This window comes from Chlamydotis macqueenii, chromosome 1 (assembly GCF_036417535.1).
Source record: "Chlamydotis macqueenii isolate bChlMac1 chromosome 1, bChlMac1.mat, whole genome shotgun sequence".
Classification (NCBI taxonomy): Eukaryota; Metazoa; Chordata; class Aves; order Otidiformes; family Otididae; genus Chlamydotis; species Chlamydotis macqueenii.
In genome coordinates this window covers 182,291,491-182,316,674 of record NC_141556.1, presented here as the reverse complement: position 1 = coordinate 182,316,674, position 25,184 = coordinate 182,291,491, and the positions used below count along the sequence as shown (strand labels likewise).

The window sequence follows — 25,184 nt, the reverse complement described above, 5'->3', positions numbered from 1 at the left end:
TGTTACTCACAATTGATCCACGGAACAAAACAATTTCCAGTAACTGCTTCATGTGCTACTGGAAGGCACCCAGATGTTATGGTAGTGACCACAAAACAAAAATATTTATTTTAAGAAGCATTCCCATATTTACATACCCATTTTGGTTTATATTTACCCCAGGCCCCATTTTTACCAGAACATGTACCCATAAACCTCTCAGGTTGTCCTAAACCCGTTGAATAGATGAACAACAATAATATTGATTGTTCAAATGAAAGCTTTATTTGGTATTTTCATATAAACTCCAAGAGCTTGCAATATTTTGTAATTGCAGCTTAGAAGCTGTTAAAGATAAACCAGCTTTTTAACTTTGCAGACAATACTTAAAAACTAAACCAAGTGCTTTTCAATCACCTCACTGTTTTTCATTGTATCTTCAGTTAAGCAAGCCATTGAAGTCCACTGTCTTCAGCCCATGGTCTGTATAATGCTGTCTGCTGGTTTTTAACAGAGGCTACTTTTTGGTTTTACAGGTAAAACCCAGTCTGTTTTTAATGACATTCTCTGTGAATCCTCTTGGGCAAATTTAGCCTTTTTCAGGTTATTATGTGCAACACTTTTTGCTTTGTACAGAAACTTTTATTCAAGCTATATCCCAAAACATTTCACAAAGCTAAATTTGTTAATCTCACAAACAGCTAATACGATTTCTAAGTAAGTTAAATAATTTAGCAGGTAGAAGGTAGGAGGACTTAAGAGGTAGATACAAGAGATACTGAAGAGATGTGGCTGACAAAACAGAACCAAAGGGTCACTGCAACCATAGCAGAAGGTACACAGACAACTTTTCTACCAGTAAGCAAAAGGATTTAAGGGCTGCAAACCCTGCAGGAAGAATGGAATGAAATCTGTCTCAGGAAAACAAATTATAATGAAAATCAAAAGAGTACATGTAGTCAGTCTGGAAACAGCTTGCATGTTGTTTGAAAATGGGTGAGGTTGTACTTCTTCAGGGCATGATGCAAACAGGCAGCAGAAGCGCTCGGCATAAGCTGTGATCTGGAGACACGGTGGCCTACAGAGGACAATGCGAAGCTTTCAGAAAATCTCAGCAGGGTCGGGGACAAGGTGAAGGTGGACGCTAGAAAGGTGGCACAGCGGTGGTATGTAGATTTGCATATACAGAAATACTGAAGGAAGACAGCGTGAGGAAGACACCAATAATAAGAAAAGTACTGAAAAGGGGAAGCACAACTCAAAAAGCAAATCAAGGAACAAAGCAGCATGAAATAGTTTATTTACTCCCTTTCTGAAGTGACAAAATATGCACTGAAATAACGTCTTTTTCAAGGAGGGGAAAAGAAAAAAGTTTTAATACATGCACAGGTTTGTGAATTTAACTCAGATCCATGACCAGCCCTCCCAGATTCTAAATGTGAATATTGAGATGGGATGATGCTGCAGCACATATTTTGTCTACAAGGCTCAAACAAAAAGTAAACTTTACCCTATTGGGAATGTCTGGATTTCAATCTACAAATTCCCAGGTGAAGGGTTAAAATACGGCTTAGCCTAAATAGCAACAAGGATTATTCTATAACCTGGGTCAAATTTAGCAGGTATCTGCACAGCTCCTGGCATAACAAATGCTCAAAAAAATAATTTTCTTTTTTAGTATATAAAATATGTTTGCTTCTAAAAACATCACCAGCTTTCGGTAGGCCCTACTGTAAAAACACGTGCGCCACAGATAAGCGTCCTGTACTGCTAAGCTGTTCTTCTAAACAGACAAGACAGGTGAAAGATGAGGCAAGGAAACAAAAATACAGAGCAGTGAACTCATTTGCTCAAAACCACACAAAAGAAATCATCATCAGGAATTGCAATGACTCCTCCTTTCTTTCCAGCTCCTCACACTGCTAACAATATCTATGACAGCCTATAAAACGAAGGATGTAGTCCTCATTCAAAGAGCTTGCAATAAAAGCAGGCAAGCAGATAAAAACATGCTACATGACAGAAAAGGGATTAGTCAGAAAACAAAACACTCTTCTTCTGAAAACACTGTTCTTTGGAAACAGTAAGAGGAACATTCCTTTGTCGAAAGCCAGTGCAGCCCAAGGAAGGATTAGCACATGAGGAGCGTAACTGTGGTAATACCTAGATGATTCCTACGGCAAATTCCAAAGGCAAAAGATTTTGCAAGGAGATAGCACTGAAGGGAGAGAGATCTGTGCAGAACAGATGTCCTGGAAAAGCAGTGTCTGCCGTAAATCTCAGACAACAGAGTATTTTTGTATAGGAGAGAAAATATTTGGTTTAGATGCAAAATAAGGAAATCAAATGACAGCATGGTGCAAAATTAAACAGTGGCCTTGGATAGACCAAATTTGATTCAACCCGCCCTTTTTGTAATTTATACTTAAGGACAAAGAATAAACTGCTGTCTCTTTCAAATGACTTTCAGAGGTAGTGGGGAGCAAAGTGCTGTATTTCTGTGTGAAATTTAGGCTTTAGAAGTCACACCGGCAAAAGCAAGCCTATGGCATTTAAACAAACTTTACTAGCGGTGAACAAAGCAAACATTTACTCTTTTTTTCCTACGGTAAATACTTGTTTTGGTTTGTCTGCTAAATGCAATACTTGACAAAGAGCTTTGCTTCGTATTACAACTAACAGCAGCTCCTCAAGGGAACAAGTTTTGAACACTTTTATTTTCAGAATGTTTTTAAACATCTGCTCAAGCCGTTTAGTTACAGGTATCTTAAATCACTGCCTATGACCAATTCAATGTGACAAAACATTTTTAAGGAAAGATGCACTCACTAAAAGAGGAAAAATGTCCTCAGAAGACATTAAAAGTGGAGCCTACAAAAGAAAACTGTACTAGTAAACAATAAAATAATTTTAGATCATAAATAAATGAATATACTTTAGGCTTGGAGTAACAGAAGCAGGATGAATACAGCATTACAAAACAAATTTGTAAGAAAAAAAGGAAGTGCTTGAAAGGAAAGCATGATCAGCTGTTAACTCAGCAGTTGGCAATGGCAAAGGAGCAGAAAGAGCTAGTTGTACTGGTAAATCACAGGGCAGCCACACGATGCAGTCATGTGAAAGGCAAATGTGGTTTAGGGACGTATCAAGAATTATTTCCAATACGCTAAGGAAGTATTAGTGACATCACACATGGCCTTAATCTTCCTTGAACATAGAGCCCAGGCAAACTCAGGCTGGCATGGATGAAGAGAAGTGCTGGTGGAGCACTGAAGGTCCTGTCACACAAGGAAGCTTTATGTGATTCAGAAGAGAAAAAACACGATGGATTCAAGAGGAAGAAAAGCTACTTAGATGAAGGGCAACACTTGTGTAAATTGGGAGGAAATCAGTGTAAACTGGTCGCAAACACATGGAGGCTTCAAGTTAGAGCAGGCTCCTAGCTTGCTGGAGTAATGTTCAAAGAGGAGTAACAAAATCTGAAAAACCTGACAACTTCTCCTTGGCAGAAAGGACATTTCTGTTCTAGCCTTGCATGTGAGGTCTTTCATGTGGAATACCTGTTGTACCTTCCTGCATCTATGACTGTGAGAGCATCCAGCATCTCTCAATGACAATCCAGGGCTAGATATTACAGGAAGTTTTCAAATTTCTCAAAACAAACATCAGAAGAAATACAACAACCCTGATGAAGCCGAAGAAACACACTGGATTAAATACAGTAATTAACTCTCTTCTACACACAGAGAAAATGTCACAGAATAGAAAAAAGGACTTCCTCTGTAATATATGATAAAACCAGATTCCCTGTCTTGCATTCCTTTCTCTGCAGATCTGACAGATTAACAGTCTTTTTCTCAAAGATGTTCAAGCTCAGCAGTTACTAACTATTTTGCTGTAGCTAGACTCTGACAACTGTCTTCACTGCACCCTCTGTTTTTGACCAAGACGCTCCTGAACAAGACACTGTGAGCTTTAGAAATACAGACATATTTTTTAACAGATTCATGATTTGAACCTTTAAGGTCCACTGTTCGATACCCAGAGAAGCAATGAGCGTAGCTGTATGCTTACACAGCCAATGAATCTTGATGATGCTAAATGCAGCCCAATCCCAAGTGAAGAAATCAAATCTACAATCCTCACGAAAATGTCCAAGACATCTTGGACAGTGCAGCCATCAGCTCTACTCATCCATCTTTTGTTTTCCTCTCCTATGGTACTGAGAACGATGAAGCTTCAATACACTTAGCCCCTCTCAGCTTACCGAACACCTCAACTATTCAATCCACGCTTATCAACAGACAAAACCCATCAGCCTTAAAAAGGGTGCTGTATGCTGCAGCAGGGCCAGGTTTTTGGAATATTTTTTTCAAGAAATAATCAAGCAATTTTTTTTCTTTTTTTTTTTTTTACAGGGAAAGAAACAAAAGGAAAATGACAAAAAAAAAGAAAACTTTATGTGTAAAAAGAAAGAAAAATTCAAGTAGAGACAAAAATAAAGCAAAATACGACAGGGAGACACCACAGAAATATCTACTCCAACAGGGGTGGCTCTGATACTGTTATTAAAAGTTAAGATTCAACAGGTTTACATCTTCTGCAGGGGTTTAATATATTTACCATGTATTTATACAAATAATTTCTTTCAGTACCTCATTTGAAATGAGTGGCATTGATATGACTAACTCCTCTACAAACAGCTTTCAGATGATCTACTTGAAATGTTGGTACTCTCACCACCTACTCTTTGCAAGTGATCAGCCAAAGGTTAGTAAGCACAGTATTTTTACTCATTAGCTGGGAAACTACTCCACAGAAACAATCTTGGGGTATGATTTTACTCTCTAGTACATGCCATTGATCCAGTTTCTCTATAAAAATAAAAGCTCTGCATCACTTGTGCCAGATGAAGGATTACTACATTCTCGCATACTTAGAAAAGGAGTAAAAAACCTTACAGAACGTATTTAAAACAGCATACACACAGCAAATCGAACTTAGATGGCATGGCTAAAATAAAAAATAAATGTATTTACAATATTGCATAAGTAATAGAACACAAACTTCAATTCCAAAATCAATCACATCAAAATAAAATTTTAAAATATTACAACTCACATATGTTTTGATACCTACAAATCCTTAATTCCTATCCTACATTTTCTTTATAAAAGCCTTTTTAAAATATTAAACTTTTGATTCATTCTAGCTTAAACAGAATCTAAAATTATTTTTTAAGTATTACTGATCACTTAGTCTTTGTCTTAAGTTTCTAGATTTTCCATTTTCAAATTTCCTCTTTTTAAATGTTGGCACCCCTTCTGTCAGGTCTCCAAGGGAGGTGACTGTCTTCTCTTTAAATATCACTGGTTCATCTTCTGGAACCTCTAGCACTGGAGGTGGTAGACTGTCACTCTCTGTGCTAGGAAGCTCCAGGTCCACTTTTTCACTGGGAGAAGAGAGGAAAACATAAAAGGGTTAATCTACATGGAGAAAACAACATGGTGTATTGCAGACAATAACATCCACATTTAATTGTCAAAGCAGCTTTGAGCTACATGCAGTCTTCTAGCCAAGATCATCATCATGACAAGGATCAAGAAAGAAAACGTTGTTTCTTCTGTGTGGCCTGGTATGAAAAGTAAAAAACTAAGACCTCAGTCTCTACAGAGCTTATACAATGGCCCAAACACTCATCATTTAAATAGTCCTGTAAAAGACAGCAGGGCTGCATGTGTGTAAAACTAAGAATGTTGAAAGATAGTAGTCAACAAGTAATTAGCAACGGTTCACTGCCAAAATGCTATTGAGTAGTTTTCCGCAGGTGTCCATCCTTGAGGGCCTGCATGACAGAACAGAGAACAGGCTTACAAAATCAGCCAGTGACCCCAAGTTGGGAGGAGCAGCCTGGAGGACAGGATCACAGCTAATACTGATCTGAACAAATCAAAGACATTGTCTAAAGATGACCATCAGTTTTAGGAGGTCAACAGCAAAACATTGTCTTCTACAAGAATAACCTGTGGCACAAAAATACAATGGAGAACAAGCGAGCAATTCGCAGAAAATAATCTAAATCACAACGATCCATCAGGAATCACACCAGCAAAACACTACTGCAAAAAGATACACATTGTGTTCCTTCCCAAGATATACAAGAAATCTTTCAGTACTACTGAGCGTTAGTCTGATGTCAGCTCATGTACTGACCTAGTTTCAGGTCCTACGCTTCAAGGGAGAGACACGGATCAGCTCAAGCACCCAAAAAAGAGCCACCAGTGGCTGCAAGTCAAGAAAATGTGACTATTGCAGTATCCCCAAAACGTAAACTTCCTGAAAGTGGTTGGCACTGTGCCTAGTCTCAATTTAAAGAAAGTAATGAACAACTGCATTTGTCTCGTTTACATGTGTGTACATATCAAGCCTGTGTGTTAATGTAGAGACTGATACATAAGGCTCAGTAGCTGAAGCACTTTTTATTAGGCAGTGCCTTCCAAAAACCTGAAAGAATTTATCAGCTCTGGAGTCAAGGAGCGGTTAGCTGGTCCAATACAGGAGGTGTTAGGTGAAATGATCAAGTGACATTGTAATCTCCAAGGAAGCGTATGAGTGCTTAATTTAGTTCAAACAGTGTCAAAACTGCATCTGCTGAATAGTTTAGAATGAAAATGCTGGAGAATGGGGTGAGTATAAGGGAAAAGACATTTAATTCTCCCAAACCTGATTTTTCCAGACTCCCCGTAACAAGAAACTGGCCATAAAAGACAGCATGCTTCAAAAGAAAATGAGCCATCTCAGGCATTATGCAGTAAAACAAAAACAAAAAAAGCCCTCCTGATCAGATGCATGTCATGAAAACATCTGCAATACATCGACTGGACATGGGAGAGAGAGAGACAGCTTCCAGATTTAGAACTGGCATAACTAGATTACACGTTTTGTCTTTCATCTCCTTATTTGAATCATTACAGAAAGTGTCTCCCACCACATTGTAAGAGCCTCCAGGACTTACCCATAGTGACAGCAGAAAAAGTGGTAGTGGATTTTGGTTTTGCTTAACTTTGTTTTGAAATGAGGGAAATTAGGGAACAAGAAAAATAGTTCAACCACAAGTCTTTTACTGCAATACTGGGTCAAAGTAAGACAAAAAATTTGAAATGTCTTTTAGGCTGCGTCCTTCAAGTGAACAGTTAGTGTCAGTACAACACCACAAAGTGAGAAATAATTCACTGCTTGTGGAAGTAAGTCAGCCAAACCAGGCTTAGGTAGAAACTGCTTGAAGTCTAAAAAAGCATACTCATTATGTCAGCAACTATTGATCCCACAGGGAAGGAATTCAAAGCAACGCTAACCCAATATGAGCAAGATCAGGTTGCTGCTGGCCCTAGAAGATCAAGATAGATCTTGAACTCCAGGCAGAGTTAGCTCACTGAATTACTCATCAGAAAAAAAGAAAATTTAGCTTGGAAGCTAGAGGCCCTGAGAAAGCTGCCTATGTCGTTCCAAGGCTGGAAGCAGTTGAAAAATCAGTCAGAAGAGCTCCTGAGGCAGCTGAACCAGATTACTGAAGGAGACAATGTTAAGGAACATTGTAAGTTCCTTTAAGTAACTATATTTAAATAATTGATTTTCAGCTTCTGAGAAAAATGATGGATGACAATGATCCTTTAAATCACTTTCATTTACTTTCTACTCACGGTGAATTTCTACACTAAAACCAAAACACCACCACTATCCGCAATGAAGAGCTACTACTTAAAATAATCACAGCAGAAATAATTGCATTTGGGCTACGTTTCCAATCACCACTGTGCTAATTCTGCCAGAATTCAGAAGAAAAAGCTTCAGTTCTGAAAACAATTATTCTGTAAACAAATATTACAAAAATAACTACAGGAAAAAGATCCTTACCATGGTTGTTTTTCTTCTTCTTGTTCTTCTTCTTCTTGTTCTTCTTCTTCGTCTCTTTTTTCTGTAATTGCTTTCCATTTTCCGTAAGGTTTGGTCTTGTTAGGTGCATCACTGGAGGTTTCTGACGTACTCCCCTCTCTATCAACAGTTTCTTCTAGCTTAACTTCTCGCCATTTCCCATAAGGACTTAGCTTTTTAGCTTTGGCACGCTTTTTCCCTTCCTCCGATTCTTCACCATTATCTCCTTTCCTCTAAAGAGGAAAAAACCCACCTTAAGCAAAAATGCCTAAATAAAAACACAATGTAGCTTTATTTTACATCTTTTATTTACTATTATCTACTACTCATACTTTTCAACCAAAAGTAACTTGAAACAACAAACTCATACTGTAACCAAATCTTTAAATTTATCTCCTTGAGCTTTCATCACATACAGAGTTGAAAAAATAAAATGTTACAAAAACTTAAAGTTGGAAAATTCCATCTATCAAGGCTGAAGTTACTTAAAAACAAAGCTTAGCATATAAAAAAAAAGGCAGAAGTTCACATACAGCTTTCTGTGCATGCAGATACACACATTTTACAGTTCATACCTAGTAGTAGTTTATAATGATGCACAGTGACACAAAAATACGTATTTTAGAATTAACACCTGTCTATGAATACATTTTACATTTAAACTGTCTCTACCTGTTCTGAACTACCTGTTCAGAAAAACCATCTCACCCAACCAGAGCCACAATCACACCCTTTATCTTAAGTTTTAAATCTGAAGACAAACATATATAATTGATAGAGGTTTTGCACTATGTGCTGCCTAAGTTCTCAATTAATAAGGAAACTACAACCATGTCATTTTCAGTCAAAGGCATTCCCTGAAGGTCTCTTGGCAGTCACATTTACCAATGAAGGACAGAAGTCATACCCTCCCACTGAAATCAACATAATTTTGTGGATTATTTCACAGAGATGACAGTGACCTTTCTCAGAGAATATCATATTTCCTTGCAGAATTCAATCTGCTTCTGGTGGGCTGAAGGAAAGAGCGTGCTTTCTATTCTGGAACAGGGACACTAATGGGCCAAATAATTGAATAAAGATTAATTTCGCTATTCAAACAAGTGTAAACTTCTACTTTCAGTCATATGGTTTAAACTAATTACAATGAGTACAACCAAGAGAGAAAAGATAAATGATTTTATGCTAGAAAATTAATACTGGACATAAAATAAATCTGAAGAGAGAACTTACTTCATTTTCACTATCTTCTGAGTCTGATTCAGACGCTTTGGAATCTGTTTCTGCAAGCCCTTTAGAACGCTTGTCACGTTGACTCTTCTCATTTGAAGATGAAACGAAACCAGCCGGTTTCTCCCATGTGGATACTGCCCAAAATATTTGAACAACCACATGATTTACGTTTCTAATTCTGATCCGTTATTGCTTTGACAACATTACCTTTCAGAAGCAGCGCTGCCTTATGCCAAAGCACAGTGAATAATTTAGGATAAGGCTTTTGCCTTTGTTCAGTGCGTTTGTTTTAATAAACATAATCAGAAAGATAACATTTCACTTCCTAGCAGAGATACAGTCATGACAGCAGAGTTGACTGTAGATAAAGCTTGTTTTAGTCAGCGCTTAAGAAAAATAGCATGTACGGCAAACTGCGGTCCACAAGACTGTGGTCCCTCTCATCCTAACATACGACAGACAAATTGCCCTCCAGGGGTGTCTATTTGATTTGAGTTGTCCATTAATTGCAAAGACAGGATGAGATAAAGAACGCTAACTGCGAGCCTCAGCTCTGTGGGCAGATAAACCCCTTCCCCATGCTACTTGGCTCAGTAACATTAGGTCTCTAATTAAGGAGCTGTCAAGCAAACATTTTTCTGAAAAGACTTGAAAGTATCTACAGGATATGACCTCATTTTCAATGAGAAAGGTAGTATTCCAGCAAATATATTGACAGGAAATATTTAAATAAAAGTTGACTCAATGATCTTAAAACTGCTTTTAGTAACAGTAATACAAAAGCACACCGAATTTCAAGCTATAATTTTATTTAACCTTTCAAATGTAATAAAACTACTGTTTTTCCAATTATATATTTCCAAAGGAATCCCTAACTAAAAGCAGCATTTAATAGGTATGCTTCTAGATGTATCTTGAAGAAGTAAAGGTGTAAGAAAGAGGCAATTAGTGGCTTTGAACAAGCGAAACAGTCCCTTAAGGATACTACTGCCATTTAGCTTTAGACCAATAAGTGAGAAAGTTAATTTTCCTAGGTGTCACATATAGCCAGTGGAGTAAGGTGCACCCTCCCAAAGAACGACTCGTAGCAGGAGCTAAGCCTAGAGATACTGACCTCTTAAGTTACATGCTTCAGATAAGACACTACAATCAGTTCCCTTGGTTAACAATTTGTCTTGCCTTCAGAGGGTAGGATTAGTGTTAACAGAACTGGCAAGTAATTTTTAAGCATTTCCAAGATACTTACAGCTATATAAAGGTAAGCGATTGCTTTAAAATCTCACAAGCCAAAATTTTACCAAATACGATGATTACAAAGACATTCTTCACAAGTGTCATGTGTTCATGAAGAACTTTAAAAAAACCAATACAACCAAAGGCATAAAATGTATCTAACTTAGAAGGCACTGTTTAAAAATAACCAGCATCTCATTGACCTTTCAAAAAAAAAAAAAAATTGCAAGTCATTTGAACAGGGGAGTGGCATGCTGAAAAACTGAAAGGTTTTGAGTTCTTTTTTTCTATTCTTGACATCATCAGGGATGCCACTTCATACCCAACAGCAGAAGGAAAACTCATAGCCAACATAAAATCACTTGCTCTCCAGAGGCATAATTGACCTTAAAATGATTCAAACAGATTTAGAAAACAGATGCCTGCTCTGGGGGAGTTAGCACAAAGTTCCCCATGTAGGGAAAAAAATGAGGGAAAGAAGTAGGAGGTAAGATTCTGGACTCTCTTATCAACGCTATGTCAGCAAGAGGGAAAGTTCAGGAGATTCTTATTCAGTCCTACATACCTGTCAAAACAAAATCCTTCCCCTTTCTGATTTCCAAACTATAACTTCAATATATATGTAGAAAAGAAGAACCTATATTTTAGAGTTAGAAGTCGAATGTCTAAAAAAACCTATGCAGCACAAATGCATCCACACTGACAATACAGCTACAAAGCCAGCATTGACTTCAGCAACAACTATATTTCAACTAAGGTAACAGTTTAAAAACCACAAAACTTAATAATGGCCTTAAATTGCAGTTATTTGCAAAATAAAATGCTGCTCTGAAAGCCCTCGCTTCTGAAACGGAGCTTAACTGGAAAATAAGCTCTTCTTACCTCCTGTTTGTGTGTTATAGTAATAAGTATGACCATCTTCAGTGACACCTTCTACCCACTCTGCTGCCTAAGAAAAAGATACAGAAGCTCATTAAAAAGAGAGTTTTCAGGAACAGACAAAGCATCACTTTGTGATGACTATTCAACCCTTGAGTATTTTTTGCTCCTGATAATTTTATTGTTTTAAAGCTAGAACCCCTGAAGTTGTTAGAAAGTACTCCCTTTGACTCAAATGAGATTGAATTGCTTAACTTAAAGTATCGCAAATACACAGACCATTTTTTCATACAGTGGATAGATAATTAGTACGAGGCAGTATACTGAAGGTTACCATACAGTTAAAATTAATATAAAAGCCATAAAGGCCATTATTTTACATGTTTTCTAATTTTCCAAAGTATTCACATCTAAAGTTGACACTTCCTGATTTTGTCACTGTCTTAAGTAGACACCAAGAAAAAGTTTCTCTGGAAGACTCATGGTTTTGTGAGAACTACAGAAAAACAGTACCAATAGATACTATCACAAGTTAAACATAAGCAAACAAAACTAAAACTTCTAAAATTTATCCCAAAATAGATCTTCACTAAAAATACTGAAGAAGCAAACTTTGCAAGAAAGCATGCCATGAATTTACTTATTTAGTAAAGCATTGATTTCAACAAGGCACTGTTTTTCCTTACTAGCTAATAAATATATATGAAAAGTAGCAGAAGTTGCTGGTATGTCTTTGTGGAAATGTAATTAAATTAAAGATGTTTTGCAGAATCAGCCACAGCTAGATAACCAGGCTTTACATGAGACTTAACATCTTCCCTAAGAACCTGATTTTCATCAGCACTTACACATAAACTGCTTCACTGCGCCCTGGGTACTAATACTGCCCATTCCCCTGTACTGGGAAGAATTTCTATGCAGCTTCACCATACATGATTTTTTCGTTAATAAATGTCTCTATGTGTACACATATACACAGACACCTCTAGATAGGCTTCTGCACACACATACGTATGCATTTGCCTAATTATCTATTAAAACTTTGTTTTTTTTTTTTTAAAAAAAAAAACAAACCACAACAAGACTAGGAGTTGAAGTTCTCACACCTGCTCTGTAGAAAGCTGTGTATGAAATAGAAAAATTGTGTCACTAGGTTCAGAGCAGGCAAAAAGCAAGAAAGCCTTCAGTGAGCAAGCTTTCTTGAGGTTTTGCTCTCACAAGTTTCAGTGTGCTAGTTTCAACAAAAGAAACAAAAGGAAAATTTATTTTAGGTAACTAGAAAGAGGACAAAAGACTTGTCTTAAGTACAACCTATCCTTTCAGTTAGAGTCAGATCCTGAACATTTTAGACCTGGTTCTTAGAGGTTTTCAGCAGGTATTTGACATTAAGCACACCGAGTATCCTACCACATAAACGCTAACATGCATGATGTCAATCTAACTGAAGTTGTAGGCAGTCTTCAACATGCATTTTCATTATCCTGTTCTCTCTACCTCTTACAAAGCGCAGCAAGCTTACATGCTGTAAAACAAGGAGCGCTTGTGAATCTCGCTTGCACTACATATTGCAAGCATGCTCTTTAATTTCTGGGCAGTGAGAGTCCTTGTTAGAGATCTGGAATGTTCCCAGTATCTTTAGCTCAGACTAAATAAGGGAGCAATCAAATGCTTGTTTTTAGTAACAGCAAAAATAACTCCAGACACCACAAAATCACCAAGCAGGGTGAGGGAGAAATGGCAAAATACAGCCATGTGGCACTGGAGAGATATCCGAGGCTGAAGGTGTGTGTTTATGATATAGCTGATGAGCTAACTCCAAATTGTTGCCAAGAAGGGAGCTCCTTCTTGCCTCCATCTGCTCTCCCCACACTGGCGTTTGTCTGATTACCAGAGAGCTGATGCAAGGAAATAAGCCTACAAAGCACTGCCTTAACTTCTTACATCTTCACTCCCTGAGCTAGTTCACTGTCAGGGCAAATACACACCAAGGATCATGCACAATTAGTCACAGGACCACCTCTTCCAGTGGAAGGCTACAGTAAGACTGACTTAGAAATATTGCAAAGTTATGCCCTGACTGAAAAACTTAACAAAGTTAAAGTGCTGGTTAACAAGTTGTGCAAAACTGCAGGATAAAGGAATTGGAAAGCTGGAGTAGCATGTGATGGGCAGCTCTGACACAAAGTGTGCAGTCTCTTGGGAATGAACACTGGATGGAAAAAGCCTGCATTTCTGAGATAAAACACTGCCTTAACAAGAGACAGAATACAGAGAAGACTTCACATACATTTTGTGAATCGATTAAATTGCCTAAAAATATACACTCATATAACCATTTTCTCCTCGGACCCAGTACCAAGCCCAGGCTGCCTTCTGAGATGTGACAATGTAGAGCTAGAGAATATCAAGCACTCCGAGAAAGCCAGGCTTTTTTCATCTCTAACATAAAAATCAACATTAGCAAACAACACTGACTTTAAATTATACTGTACCTATGACATCTACCTTGAAAATGGGGAAATGTAACATCACTTCACAGGAGTTTTGTAAAAATCCTGTTTTTAATGTTGTGAAGCACAAAAATCCTGGAGTGATAAGTATCAGGGGAAAGCCCATTAATAATAAGAATAAATCTTTCTGTCTCTGGACTATTCTGCAAGTTTTCCTGTGCCTTAAATAAGGAAAATAAAGTAATATGCTAAAAGGTTCCTTGCACATAGATGCCATGTCCATAAGATACCCCAGAAAAAGACAAATTATCACATAACTGTATCCTAAAGCAAACACAAAAAATAGGCACTCTTGTCTATTTTTTCTTGATTATTTGACAATGCAATCTCAATATCTCCTAAGATAAAGGAGTCTTAACTATTTCAATTGTGAAAATTAATTTTTTAAATTATATTTCATTCACAACAGGTCGAACAGAATTTATTCAGAATATCCCAAAACGTTTCAATTTTATCAGCTGAAGCATCAAAAAAGCATATTCTGTAAAAACACAGCCACCACTATCACTTCTCTTCCCTTGACAAACAAATTGGCATACAGTAAACAAGTATACTATAAAACATTCTATATATTCAAATTATGTTTTCCTAAGTTTACCAAGGGCAAACAATTTATCTTCTGCAATCCGAAGACTTGCAAATTGCTTAGCTTATTTCTGATAAGTGTTTAGAAGGACAAAGAAAAGTATATGCAACAGTATTTGATTACCGTTTTTGAGTTTTGAGAGTTGCCTTTGAATCCTTTAGGTTTCTCCCACTGTGATTCTTAAAAAAAAAAAAAAAAGACAAAAAAACCACAATATATTTTATCCATCATTCAATCCTGTTCATGTTTCATATTTAGAAATAACAAGATCTAGAGGGTATGACACTGGTGTGTGCACAGATACAAACAAGTAATATAGACACACCTCACTGGAATGTAAATCATCCTTGATCAACCCGTGGTATGAACAACAAACCGAAGTATCCTAATTACAGTTGGCTTTACCCGGACTAACCACCTTCTAGACTTCATTAAACTATGGCCGATACACAGATACTGGAATGTTGGTACAAAAAAGGTTGGTTTTTTTTTTTTAATTAGGGTTGGAAGGGACCTTCAAAGGTCATCTAGTCCAATCCCCCTGCAAGAAGCAGGGACATCTCCAACCAGATCAGGTTGCTCAGAGCCTCATCCAGCCTGGTCTTGAATGTTTCCAGGGACGGGGCATCCACCACCTCTCTGGGCAACCTGTGCCAGTGTTCCACCTCCCTCACTGTAAAATTTTTTTCCCTGAAGTAAGTTAGATACATCCTGTAAATGTGGAAAGAAACAATCAGACAGCAACCCATAATCACTCTCATTTACTTGGGCACAATCAATTTCACATCCCTAGTAAGAAAGCTTCTTTAGGAAGAACACAGGTATCTTCTGTATATTTAACTTCTGAAAGCCTAAACACTTCCAGAAACTGTGGAATTACTGCATTCTCCCATCATTAACAAACAGCAAAACCAGTCTGAAGTTCTGGATGCCTAAGCCTTGAGTATGAAATATCAAAGCTCCATCTAATTGTTCACATTTTAATAATCAGCTTACTACTGAGAGAGCAGAAAGAAATGCAGGTCGTCTTTTCTCATTTATACCCAATAACTATATCTGCATTGGCTCCTCACTAGTTTTTACCTCCTGTTCTTGTGTTGTAGTAATATGTATAGCCTTCGGGAGAATATCCTTGCACCCACTCCTTTGTTTCAGTTTTTGTTGGCACTGAGGTGTCCTGAGATGTCTTTTTTTTCTTTTCTTTCTTTTCCTTCTTTTCTTTCTTCTCTTTCTTTTCTTTAGTTTCCACTGTGTTACTCTGTGTTTTACTCTGTGTTGAACTGGGACCTACATCATCTGAAAGAAAAGAATACTGTCTTTTAAAAAAAGATTAATAATCACAGCTTAAATATTAGTCACTCTTGAGCAGCAGCAAACAGGAAATTTTGTTCTTATGAGTACTTTCACTCATTAGTATTACACTCATAGCAGGTAAACTTAAAAGATTATATTCAAAGAATCTTAGATTGTGGTATTACTATAGTGTCATAAGAAAGTATAAATACCAAAAGATGAGTAACATAAAGAGAAAAACAAGTAAGGATCAATAAGCTCTAACTAAACAACAACAACAAAAAACCTAAGAGTTATGAAAAAGATAGCTTGTAAAGGAGCTTGAAACTACAAACTTTTTTCAAGGATAATGTGTCTTCATATGGACAGAACAAAGGTACTTGCTGAACTGCAAGCCGAGTAAGAGATCAGTGGGAACTCAACCTCTCCTACTCGGGAGGAATTTTTGTCTCCAACTGGCAAAAGTGAAACATAAAATTAACTAAAAGAGGCAGCGCTGCTGATTCAAAGTACCAACTACGGCCTATTTTTTGTTATCACATTGTTTAATTTTTCTACTCCAAACAGGAGCTAAAAACATTCTGTACCGCAACTTCTACTACTGGCAATTTGAAGATGCTTCTTGGAGTTTTTTTGTTTGTTTGTTGTTTTTTTAAAATGAGGAACCTGGAGGTTTCCTCTCATGTTCCTACAATCTAATTTAAGAAAAAAAAAAATATATATTCAATATTCTTTCAATTCTGTTTTTAATCCTTTGGCAGCTATATGAACTACCTGGCTTAATTCCAAGCCTTTTCAAATCCTCTTGATAGGCTTTCATTGCAGCCTCCTCCATTGCTGCAAATTCTTTTGACATGTTTTCCTCTTCTTTTGCTTTTTCCAAGCTTTTCTTTTTAATCTAGAACAAAACAAAAAACCCAAGAGAATAAATTAAACAGGTCTGATAATGAAAGAGATTAAAAATAAGTATTTGTCCAAATAAGATATTTGAGTTACCTCACTAATTCTTTTTGCCACATTTTCTTTATGATTCTTTCCTCTTTCATGAAACTCAATGCTCTTAAAAGTGAGAAAAAAGCCAAGAAAAATAATATTTATTATACAATTTTAATTTAGTTAATTTTAATTAGTTAAAATTTAGTTAGACTAAACTTAGTTGAACAAGCTTAAATGTAAATGTTCTGTCCTGTTCTGAAAACACAACAAACACTAGAGCTATAAAATGGCGAGAAGAATTCAGGAACACTGAGAAACACTCAACAAAGAAATTATGAAAAATCAGTAACACTGCAAAATGGTATAATAAAATTTCATAATCTGTATTTATAAGATTTAAAATGTTTCAAATACTACTGTTCAGCACACAGATTAGAGACAAGTAACAGGGAATCTGGGCTCCCTCTCCATGCTATCCTTACAAGTATCACCCCATTTTTTTTTTTCAAACCCTCTCTGTTTTCATGCAAACTTTTAAAAACCATATGGCTCATTTATAGTTCCGAATATTAGCTAAGGTCCTTAATTAGATTATGCTATGCTCCACAAATGTCCCATGAACTTAAACTAGTCTTCAGGTCCACAAATCGGAGAGGGAGAGGAAAAACCAAGGTGGGAGAGCTGGGTAACTGAGGACAACAGAACAGTCTGCAAGCCAAAAAGCTGCCAGAAAGACTGAAGCCAGTAGGAACTAGAAGGATTTCGGAAGCTCTACAGGTACAACAGTGGAAGTCCTCATGTGGTTCTCACAAAAAATATCTGAGCTCATTTAGGTGTTCAAATGTTAGGCCTAAGCCTGACCTAGTAACCCTAAAATTTCTTTGCATGAACCAATGTGCAGAGGATGCACATCCAGGGGATGATTAATCTCATTTAAAGACAGACTTTACAGGTTACTCAAATCCTCCCCTTTAACATGTATTTCTCTTCACCGACTACAAGAAGAAACCTAACCCAGTTAGCTCATGCTTGTCATTCTGAACTGTAGGTATCTAATTGTAAGCCAGATGAAGCTCAGCTCCAGGAGTAGCCCTGGCATCAAGTCAGGAATGCAAAATTTATTTCTAAGTGAGAATCCAATGAGTCTAGTAGCCTGCAAAAGGCATCTGCAAGTAAGAAACACCTTTCTGTAACCCGGTAACGTTTCTGTGGACTCTGTGAAATGAAAGAAACCTGCTTTAAATGCTTTGAGCGCTGGCTGTACCAGGCCTACCATATATAAACAGCACGTATGCCAGGTTTTGCTTTCTGCTTGCATATGAAGGCCAGGAACAGGCACAGCCAGAGTTTCAAGACAGATCAAGTGTTAAGTTACAGAACCTAAAGAAAAAGCAGGGTCAGATATTTCAGTTCTTATCTGTACTGCCATAACAGCACACAGCATCTTGTATGCAGGTATCTGGCTCTCACGTAATATATTTTAAATATGACAAGTATTACAAAGGCATTTTTAAACAACAAATTTCATGCATCAATAGATTAGTATCAAAAGTGATGTTAATAGCCTGTAATTCAAATTTCTAGTATTTAAAAATCATTGACATAGTATGGTAGACCATCGTACAGGTCTGTTGTCTGCTATCCAGCACTTGCAGTAATCGCAGAATTTTTTTGGCTGAGATTTCCAGTAATCGGCCCTGGGGAGAGAAGAAAAAATAAAAATGTGTGATCTCAAACAATAATCAAAGCCACAGGTTTATATATATATATATATATATATATATATATTTATATAATTTCAGAAACTAAATTTAGTTGTCTTTGCGTGATTAAGTACTAACAGTTAGGTTTTCTTTTTTTTTTTTTTTTTTTTATTTCCCCCCAAACAAAGCATGGGGAGCAAGCAAGAGTAACTATATTGACTACTGTGTCCCATACAGCACAGTTCAGTATTGGGATTGTGCCCATCTGACCCCGGGAGACTGCAAAATTTTTATAACGGAGGTGATGCCGTGAGAACCAGAAATACAAGACAAAGCAAGCCAAAGATAAACAAGCAGCTCTAGATACCCCAATTAAACACGGAACTGTCAGAAAAGTGCTACTTGCACTATTTTGCATAAAAATACATACTATTAATGTTTCTAAGTGTAAAACTTTGGTTTAATGTCAAAGTCTACTTTGGATACCGCACACAGTGAGTTCTGCAACACAAAGGTGCAGTTCTGGACAATGTGAGCTACCGTGGGGAATCCTACAACACATTCTGACCTGTGGGGTCACAGACAGAGGATTGAATTGCGTGGACATTTCAGTGTAAAAAATGTGAGTACTTCTGAACCACGCAAGTTCGATAAGTTGCATATGTGTGAGGAAACTTAGGGAAAACTCTGCAGAGCTCAAAAGTTAGCACAGAAATATTTAACTGTAAAACAAACAACCCCTCCAATGGCTGTTTCTTCATCAAAAACTGCTTTCTAATGCCAGATGAGGCTTGTGCAGAAATAATTCCATTTCTTGTTGGCTTGCAGCAACAGATGCAGTGCTTTGATTCAACAGAACACATTCCAGCAACAGACTGCTATGTTTTTCAGTTAAAATGAAAAAGAATGAGAGGCAAAAGAAAACAAAACCAATTCAAGGTTACAGTGAGAACATGAAAAAAGATCAGTACAAAAAATGAATCTTTGCCTTTCATCTGAAGATCAACGTACAGGGTTCAAGGAAAATAATCCCTGAATTTTTTACTCAATAAAAACAAAACTTCTTCCATGCATGACAATAGCACCCTTAAACCTCAACTCTTCAACTCAACTCTCAAAATTTTAGCAGATATCAAATTACACTCTTCCCCCAGTGCTTATTGTAAAAATAAAATTTCTAAGAGGCTACGATTATTTAAAAGTGTAAATAGGAAGGATATGCAAAAAAAATATAGCAGGCTATAAAGCAATACTGTGTCAGCAATGCACAGCTTTTCAAGTAATTTTCTGGAAGACTTGAAAGAAGCAGCTGGGCTTCCCTTGATTTAAACAGAAATCCGCTCATCCCTACATGGTGTACTTTAAAACTGGGTGATTACTTAGTCACACATTTAATTAAAAGGCTTTTGAGATTTATGTATCAAAATGTACTAGGGCGAAAGCCTAGGAAATCGAACACTCTGGCTGGAAAACCAGCTGAGTGGGAGGGAGAAATTCAGAACTCAGAAATACCTCAAAGCCCTTTTTCCTGTTTGAACTATAGCTCCTGAATGGTCTCCAAATCCTCCAACATCATCTAAGATAAATTTCCAGCTAAAAGCTGGGTTCACCTACCAAAGCCAGTGGACGAATTCTGACAGAAAAACACACAAATTGTAAAAGAGCCTTACTGCACATTTCGGAAGTGCAAGAACTTCGTCTGTTTCGAAGCTTTACCTACCTGGGCTGGCTCTAGTCGAGTCTAGTGCTAGCCTAGTCTAAGTGCTAAAATTAAGACTGTACAGCTGCACCCAACAAAAGTCAAGACCTGAGAGTGTCACGAGCTGTATTTTCACAGCTATATTTTTCACTGATTTCTTTCCTAAACGCTACTGGACATCACATCTGTCGCAAACTACTGTAGCTACACAGAGAGCAATCATGCTGGAGAAGCTGAGGGCACACCTGGGGCTCAAGTATAAATGCAGTTCTTGAGGACAGAAGCCTTTTGCCTTTATCTCCTATTGGTTTTCGTAAAGACTGGAGCTGGTTCTCCGTTGTTACATATAAAATAGATGTAAATGATACTCTGTGCAGAAGACCTGATATCCTGGGAACCTTAAATCCTGCATTTCACAATTAACGGAGTTAATTGGGTAAATTATGGTCCCGGTTCTGTGACTTAGGAGCGTGGGGAGTGTTATACACTGAGTAATTCTCTTAAAGATTTTTCCACTTGAGTTCGTACTGCTCAAAAAACCAGCAAGCTCAGCTGAAATATCCACTGAAAAAAGATCTGCCATTGTAACAACGATGGAGCTTGCAAAGCACCAACGGCGCTGTAACAGGAGCAAACCAAAGAGGACTGTTTGAAAAGGAACAGCAACTGAAGCAAGACTCCACTTCAGTGAGATGCTACACGTGCTTCACAGGCTCCGGTCACAAGCTTGAAAATTAAGCCAGACCAATGACAATGTTTAAGTATGTGGTTATTTTATTAATCTGCCAAATACAGGCTTGAGAGGAGGTACAGAGGTCTTTTATATTTGAATAACTGTGTACAAATCAAGGGAAACGCATCTTTTTTTAAAAGTCATTGCAGTCAAAACAGTACAGCTTTTAAGACTCCCCATCTTCTGCTTGCACTTGCATCAGCAATAAGGTTGATTCTTGTTTTCAGCTTTACAGCTGGGCCAGTCTGCTAAGGACCGGCTAGCCACCACCACCACAACCATCTTTCTTCCTTTCGCTAAAACGAAGACACAGTCCAGAGTGCACAAAGTCTGCCTTGTCCAGGTTTGCAGAGTTGAGGCTTCAGCACTGGACACATTTACCCAGGCGTGTCTATCCAAAGGGGAGCTTGGTGACACCGACCTCGAGAGGTGTGCGAGTTTTACTGCGAAGCCCTACCTCCTGGGAAGGGTTCTGACAAAGTCTGCTCAGAGCCCAATTTTCCAGAGCTGGCTGAGCAAGTCAGCTTGGCACCCTGCTATGGGGAACAGAGCAGTGCTAAGACAGATGAGGACTGGGCAACTTCTGGAGAAACCGTTGTAAACTTTCAGCCAGAGTTGGAATTCCTGTACTAACTTGCAAGAAATTAGTGTCTCCTAAAGAATAGTGATTTTCTTTCAACCTTTACTGGTCAAACCACCTGGGGCAGAATTTACAACAGTTCAGAGGATTAAAGGGGAAGGATGGAGAAAGAGGGAGTGAGCATCAAACTGTTTTCTTGAAACTTTAATGAAACGATGAACTCTTGTTACAAACAGCGGTGGAGTGCAAATAATGTCAATGTTAAAACCATTTTCAGATTTCTGAAATTAATTTAAAACTTCAGAGGGAGCAAGAAGACGAGGGAGAAAAAGGAGCAACTCTGCATTAACTGTGCTTGCCACATTCACCATTTCAAAAGATATGAAAATGCTGAAACTCAGAAAACTCTGAAGCTCAAGTTTTACTTTGCATAATTCACTTATTGAGCCACGAGAATCACACAGCCTACGCTGCAATAACCGGGTTATGCACTCCAGCACACGAGCCACACGTTCGGGAGCACACAACGGGGACAAGTTATGTTGACAACATTCAGAAAGCAACCTGCAGAGTAACTCCAGCAGTACTGGGGTCCAGGGCCCTGAGTTGTCGACAAACGAGCGGCTTCTCCTCACGACTTACAGTATTACTAATGTTTTAACAGGTGGAGAAGTCAACCTTCCTTCTATAGGAAAGCTTAAGAAACCCTTATAAAGAAGCTATCTTCAGCTGAGACAGCTTTGCCAAGCTTAACTTTGAGACTAAGCTGGGAGGTTTGGTCCATACTACATACTGTCTGAAATTAAAAGGCAGGAGCAGGGCAGGGGGAGAGGAAGGGGAGAGAAAAAAAAAAAAAAAAAAAAGAAAGAAACAACTGTTATAGGTGGTTCTGAACACAGGAAAAAATAATTTGTCCATGCAAAAAAAATCTGGAAGCATTTACTTTGAATAGTTCTGTTCTAAAACATCAGACTTGAAATTTGGCAGGGATGCAGGGGGCTTTGTATCAGGAATTTATCTGTCCAAATTATAAGCCTTTAGTCTAAAAAAACCATCCTACACAGGCTCAGCAATCTTCTTTGGTTTGAATAGCTACAATCTCTGAAAACTTCACACAAAGTTAGGATCTTCCAGCTTTCTGTAGGTTTAAGCACTGAATTGTTTGTGTGTGCATCATCTTCTTGAATACAGGCGTGCAAAGTCAGAAATACAGAGATTCAACTTCCCGACTGCAGAAGGAAATGAATTCAGATCAGCTATTGTGGCTGTTCTACAACAGTCACTCAACCAGACAGTATTCAGAAATAACAATAAATTCTATTTGGGAATACTGTGTACTTCTGAAGAAAAATAATAGTTCCATAATGGAAAAAAGTAAAAAGAATGAAAGAAAAAAATCACATATATTTCACAACAGACCCTCCTCCACAGGGAAGCCATTCCAGAACAGCTAATTCTAATTCACATATCCCAGTACTGGTAAGACCCAAGAATGCAATGCTAAAATCAGTGGGGAAGGAGGCCAAAAAGGAAAAGGTTTTCTTGTATCGTGAAGTAGGTCCCAGTGCCACGGCCGTAATGACCCATGCTCCCAAGTCATAGAATGGTTAGGGTTGGAAAGGACCTTCAAAGATCATCTAGTCCAACACCCCTGCAAGGAGCAGGGACATCTCCAACCGGATCAGGTTGCTTAAAGCCTCATCCAACCTGGCCTTAAATGTTTCCAGGGATGGGGCATCCACCACCTCTCTGGGCAAACTGTTCCAGTGTTCTACAACTCTCAGTGTAAAAAGTTTTTTCCTAATATCCAATCTAAATCTACCTCCCTCTATTTTAAAACCATTACCCCTCATCCTATCACAACAGGCCCTACTGAACAGTCTCTCCCCATCTTTCTTGTAGACCCACATAATAATCCACAGCAACTCCATTCATTCATAGTGTACTAATCCTAGCCTAAAAAAACCCTTCTTAGATACGTACCCTCAATTATCATTAAAAAAAAAAAAAAGGTATTTAAAAATAAGGACTCAAGAAAAAAGCATCCCTGACACACCTAGTATATGGGGCTGTCCTTCTACCCAACCTCAGCTTGTTGATCTTCTGATATATCCCAGAAGATACATCTATAATCGGCTCTTATAGAGTCGTACTGGATGGGAGTTTCATCTGTGTTGAACAGGGTAGTTCTGTGAAGGGTTTTGTTCTTCCAGCCTTCAGTTCCATTATATTTTTGTCAGTCCTTCTGTACATTTTAATTTACGACCTGAGTGGCTGCTTCTTGCTATTAATGTACTAGCCCTCTCTGAACAACACACACACACACACACATCGTAATATCCCCCGAGACAATCTGAGCGGAGAGCAGAGTCCGCAGAAGCTGCTCAGTCAGACCTGTACTGGTGCTGAAGATCACTTGCATTGATCATTGCTTTGCCAGATTTCTTTTCTAAATTGTAAATTATGTAACTTGAAAGGTAACATCACAAATATTTTTAACAATATACAAGGATGCACAAGAATATCAGGGCAGGCAGCCTTCTGCATGTACGGAGCTTCAACAGACCTCATCTCCCCTAACTTCAGTTGTCTAAAAAATGAGATATCAAGTTGTCTAAGTTCTTCACGTCAACAGATGGCGGCTGACATCTCCAAGACACCACTCTCTCCATCCTGAATAGACATCTGAGAAGCAAATTGAACTCCATAGGTGCGTGTTTTTTCCTTATACAGGGAACCTAAAGAGAACTGCCTGAGCCAGCCTTCAAAAATTAAATATCTGAAGTTGGGGATATCTACTGAGAGCAGAGGTCTGCTGCTGTAGATGCAGAAGGAGGATATGGGCTACGTCAGGGAGAAGATGATAAGAATTAGGAGAGAGAGAGAGGAAAAAAACAGCAACATAAACTGGGTCAAGAAACTGTTCAGGTATAATTTTAGCTAGAACTAAAATTAAGAAAACTGCTGCATGTAGTATCAGTCTGCAAGACAGGCTCACAGAACCTAACCATCAAATATTTCCCCACAGAAGGGAAACTTTTTATCAGATTAAGATTTTTTTTTCCAGCAGGGAAATTAGGGTATTTTGAAAAGTAACAGAAACAAGCAAATGCCATTCATACGACATTCTCATTTAATAAAGACCAAAGCTTGGGTTTTTACTCCCTGCAAATGTAGCCAGGTATTAACACAAATTTTGGTATTAAACGCTTAAAAGAGGTCGCGATGGCCAGCAAAACCAAGGCACAGAGCCTTTCTCCCACACGCTTCCCCCAGGACCAGAAGCACCAAAGGAAGCCGCGGTTTGGGGAGGGGGCAGGGGGTACGGAGGGCCAGACCCCTTCCCCCGCTGCAGGACGCGAAGTCCCCGGGAGGAGAAGGTTCCCGGCGTGTCTGGGAGAGATAAGGGGCCGAAAACGCAGCAGAAACAAACAACCGAGAACGGGGTGGGGGGAGAGGAACAGAGGGATGAGAGCGAGAGGGAAATAACTCGATCGACGAGGCGGGGGTCGCCGGCCTCCCCACGGCCTGCCGCGTTGGCGGCCCTGCCCGACCCCGACCCCGGCCCCGGCCCCGGCCGGCCGTGGGGGCTGCGCAACCGGCGCTGCCCGCTCCCCACCCCCGGCCCCCACGCACTCACATGGCCGCTTCCCCGGCGGCGGCGGCAACAGCAGCAGCAGCAGCAGCACCGCCTCACCACCCCGCTCCCGTCCGCTGGCCGCCGCGCCGCTGGGGCGGGCGGGAAAGGAGAGCGGCGACGGCAACCGGGAGGGTTCAATCCGCGCTTTCCTCCTCCCCCGCCCTTCCCCACCCTCCTGCCTTTGCCCGCTCCTCCTCCCCCGCCCCCGGGAGAGGCGAGCGCTCTGCGGGGAGCCGCTCGCAGAGGGA

At 38.8% G+C, this 25,184-nt stretch overlaps 1 protein-coding gene across 2 annotated transcripts; it reads right to left on the bottom strand.

Annotated features, from left to right (window-relative positions):
- Positions 1–241: 241 nt before the first annotated feature.
- On the bottom strand, positions 242–25,098 carry WBP4 (WW domain binding protein 4). 2 transcript variants are annotated; one of them, XM_086771804.1, is made up of 10 exons: positions 24,937–25,098; positions 18,206–18,278; positions 16,642–16,704; positions 16,420–16,543; positions 15,436–15,648; positions 14,476–14,531; positions 11,260–11,326; positions 9,145–9,278; positions 7,894–8,144; positions 242–5,431 (listed from the first exon to the last, which is right to left on the bottom strand). In XM_086771804.1, coding segments are annotated over exons 1-10 (1,191 nt in total). In that variant the 5' UTR covers positions 24,939–25,098; the 3' UTR covers positions 242–5,223. The 2 variants fall into 2 exon arrangements, with proteins under 2 accessions (XP_086627930.1, XP_086627932.1); XM_086771806.1 differs by lacking the exon at positions 16,642–16,704.
- Positions 25,099–25,184: the final 86 nt, after the last annotated feature.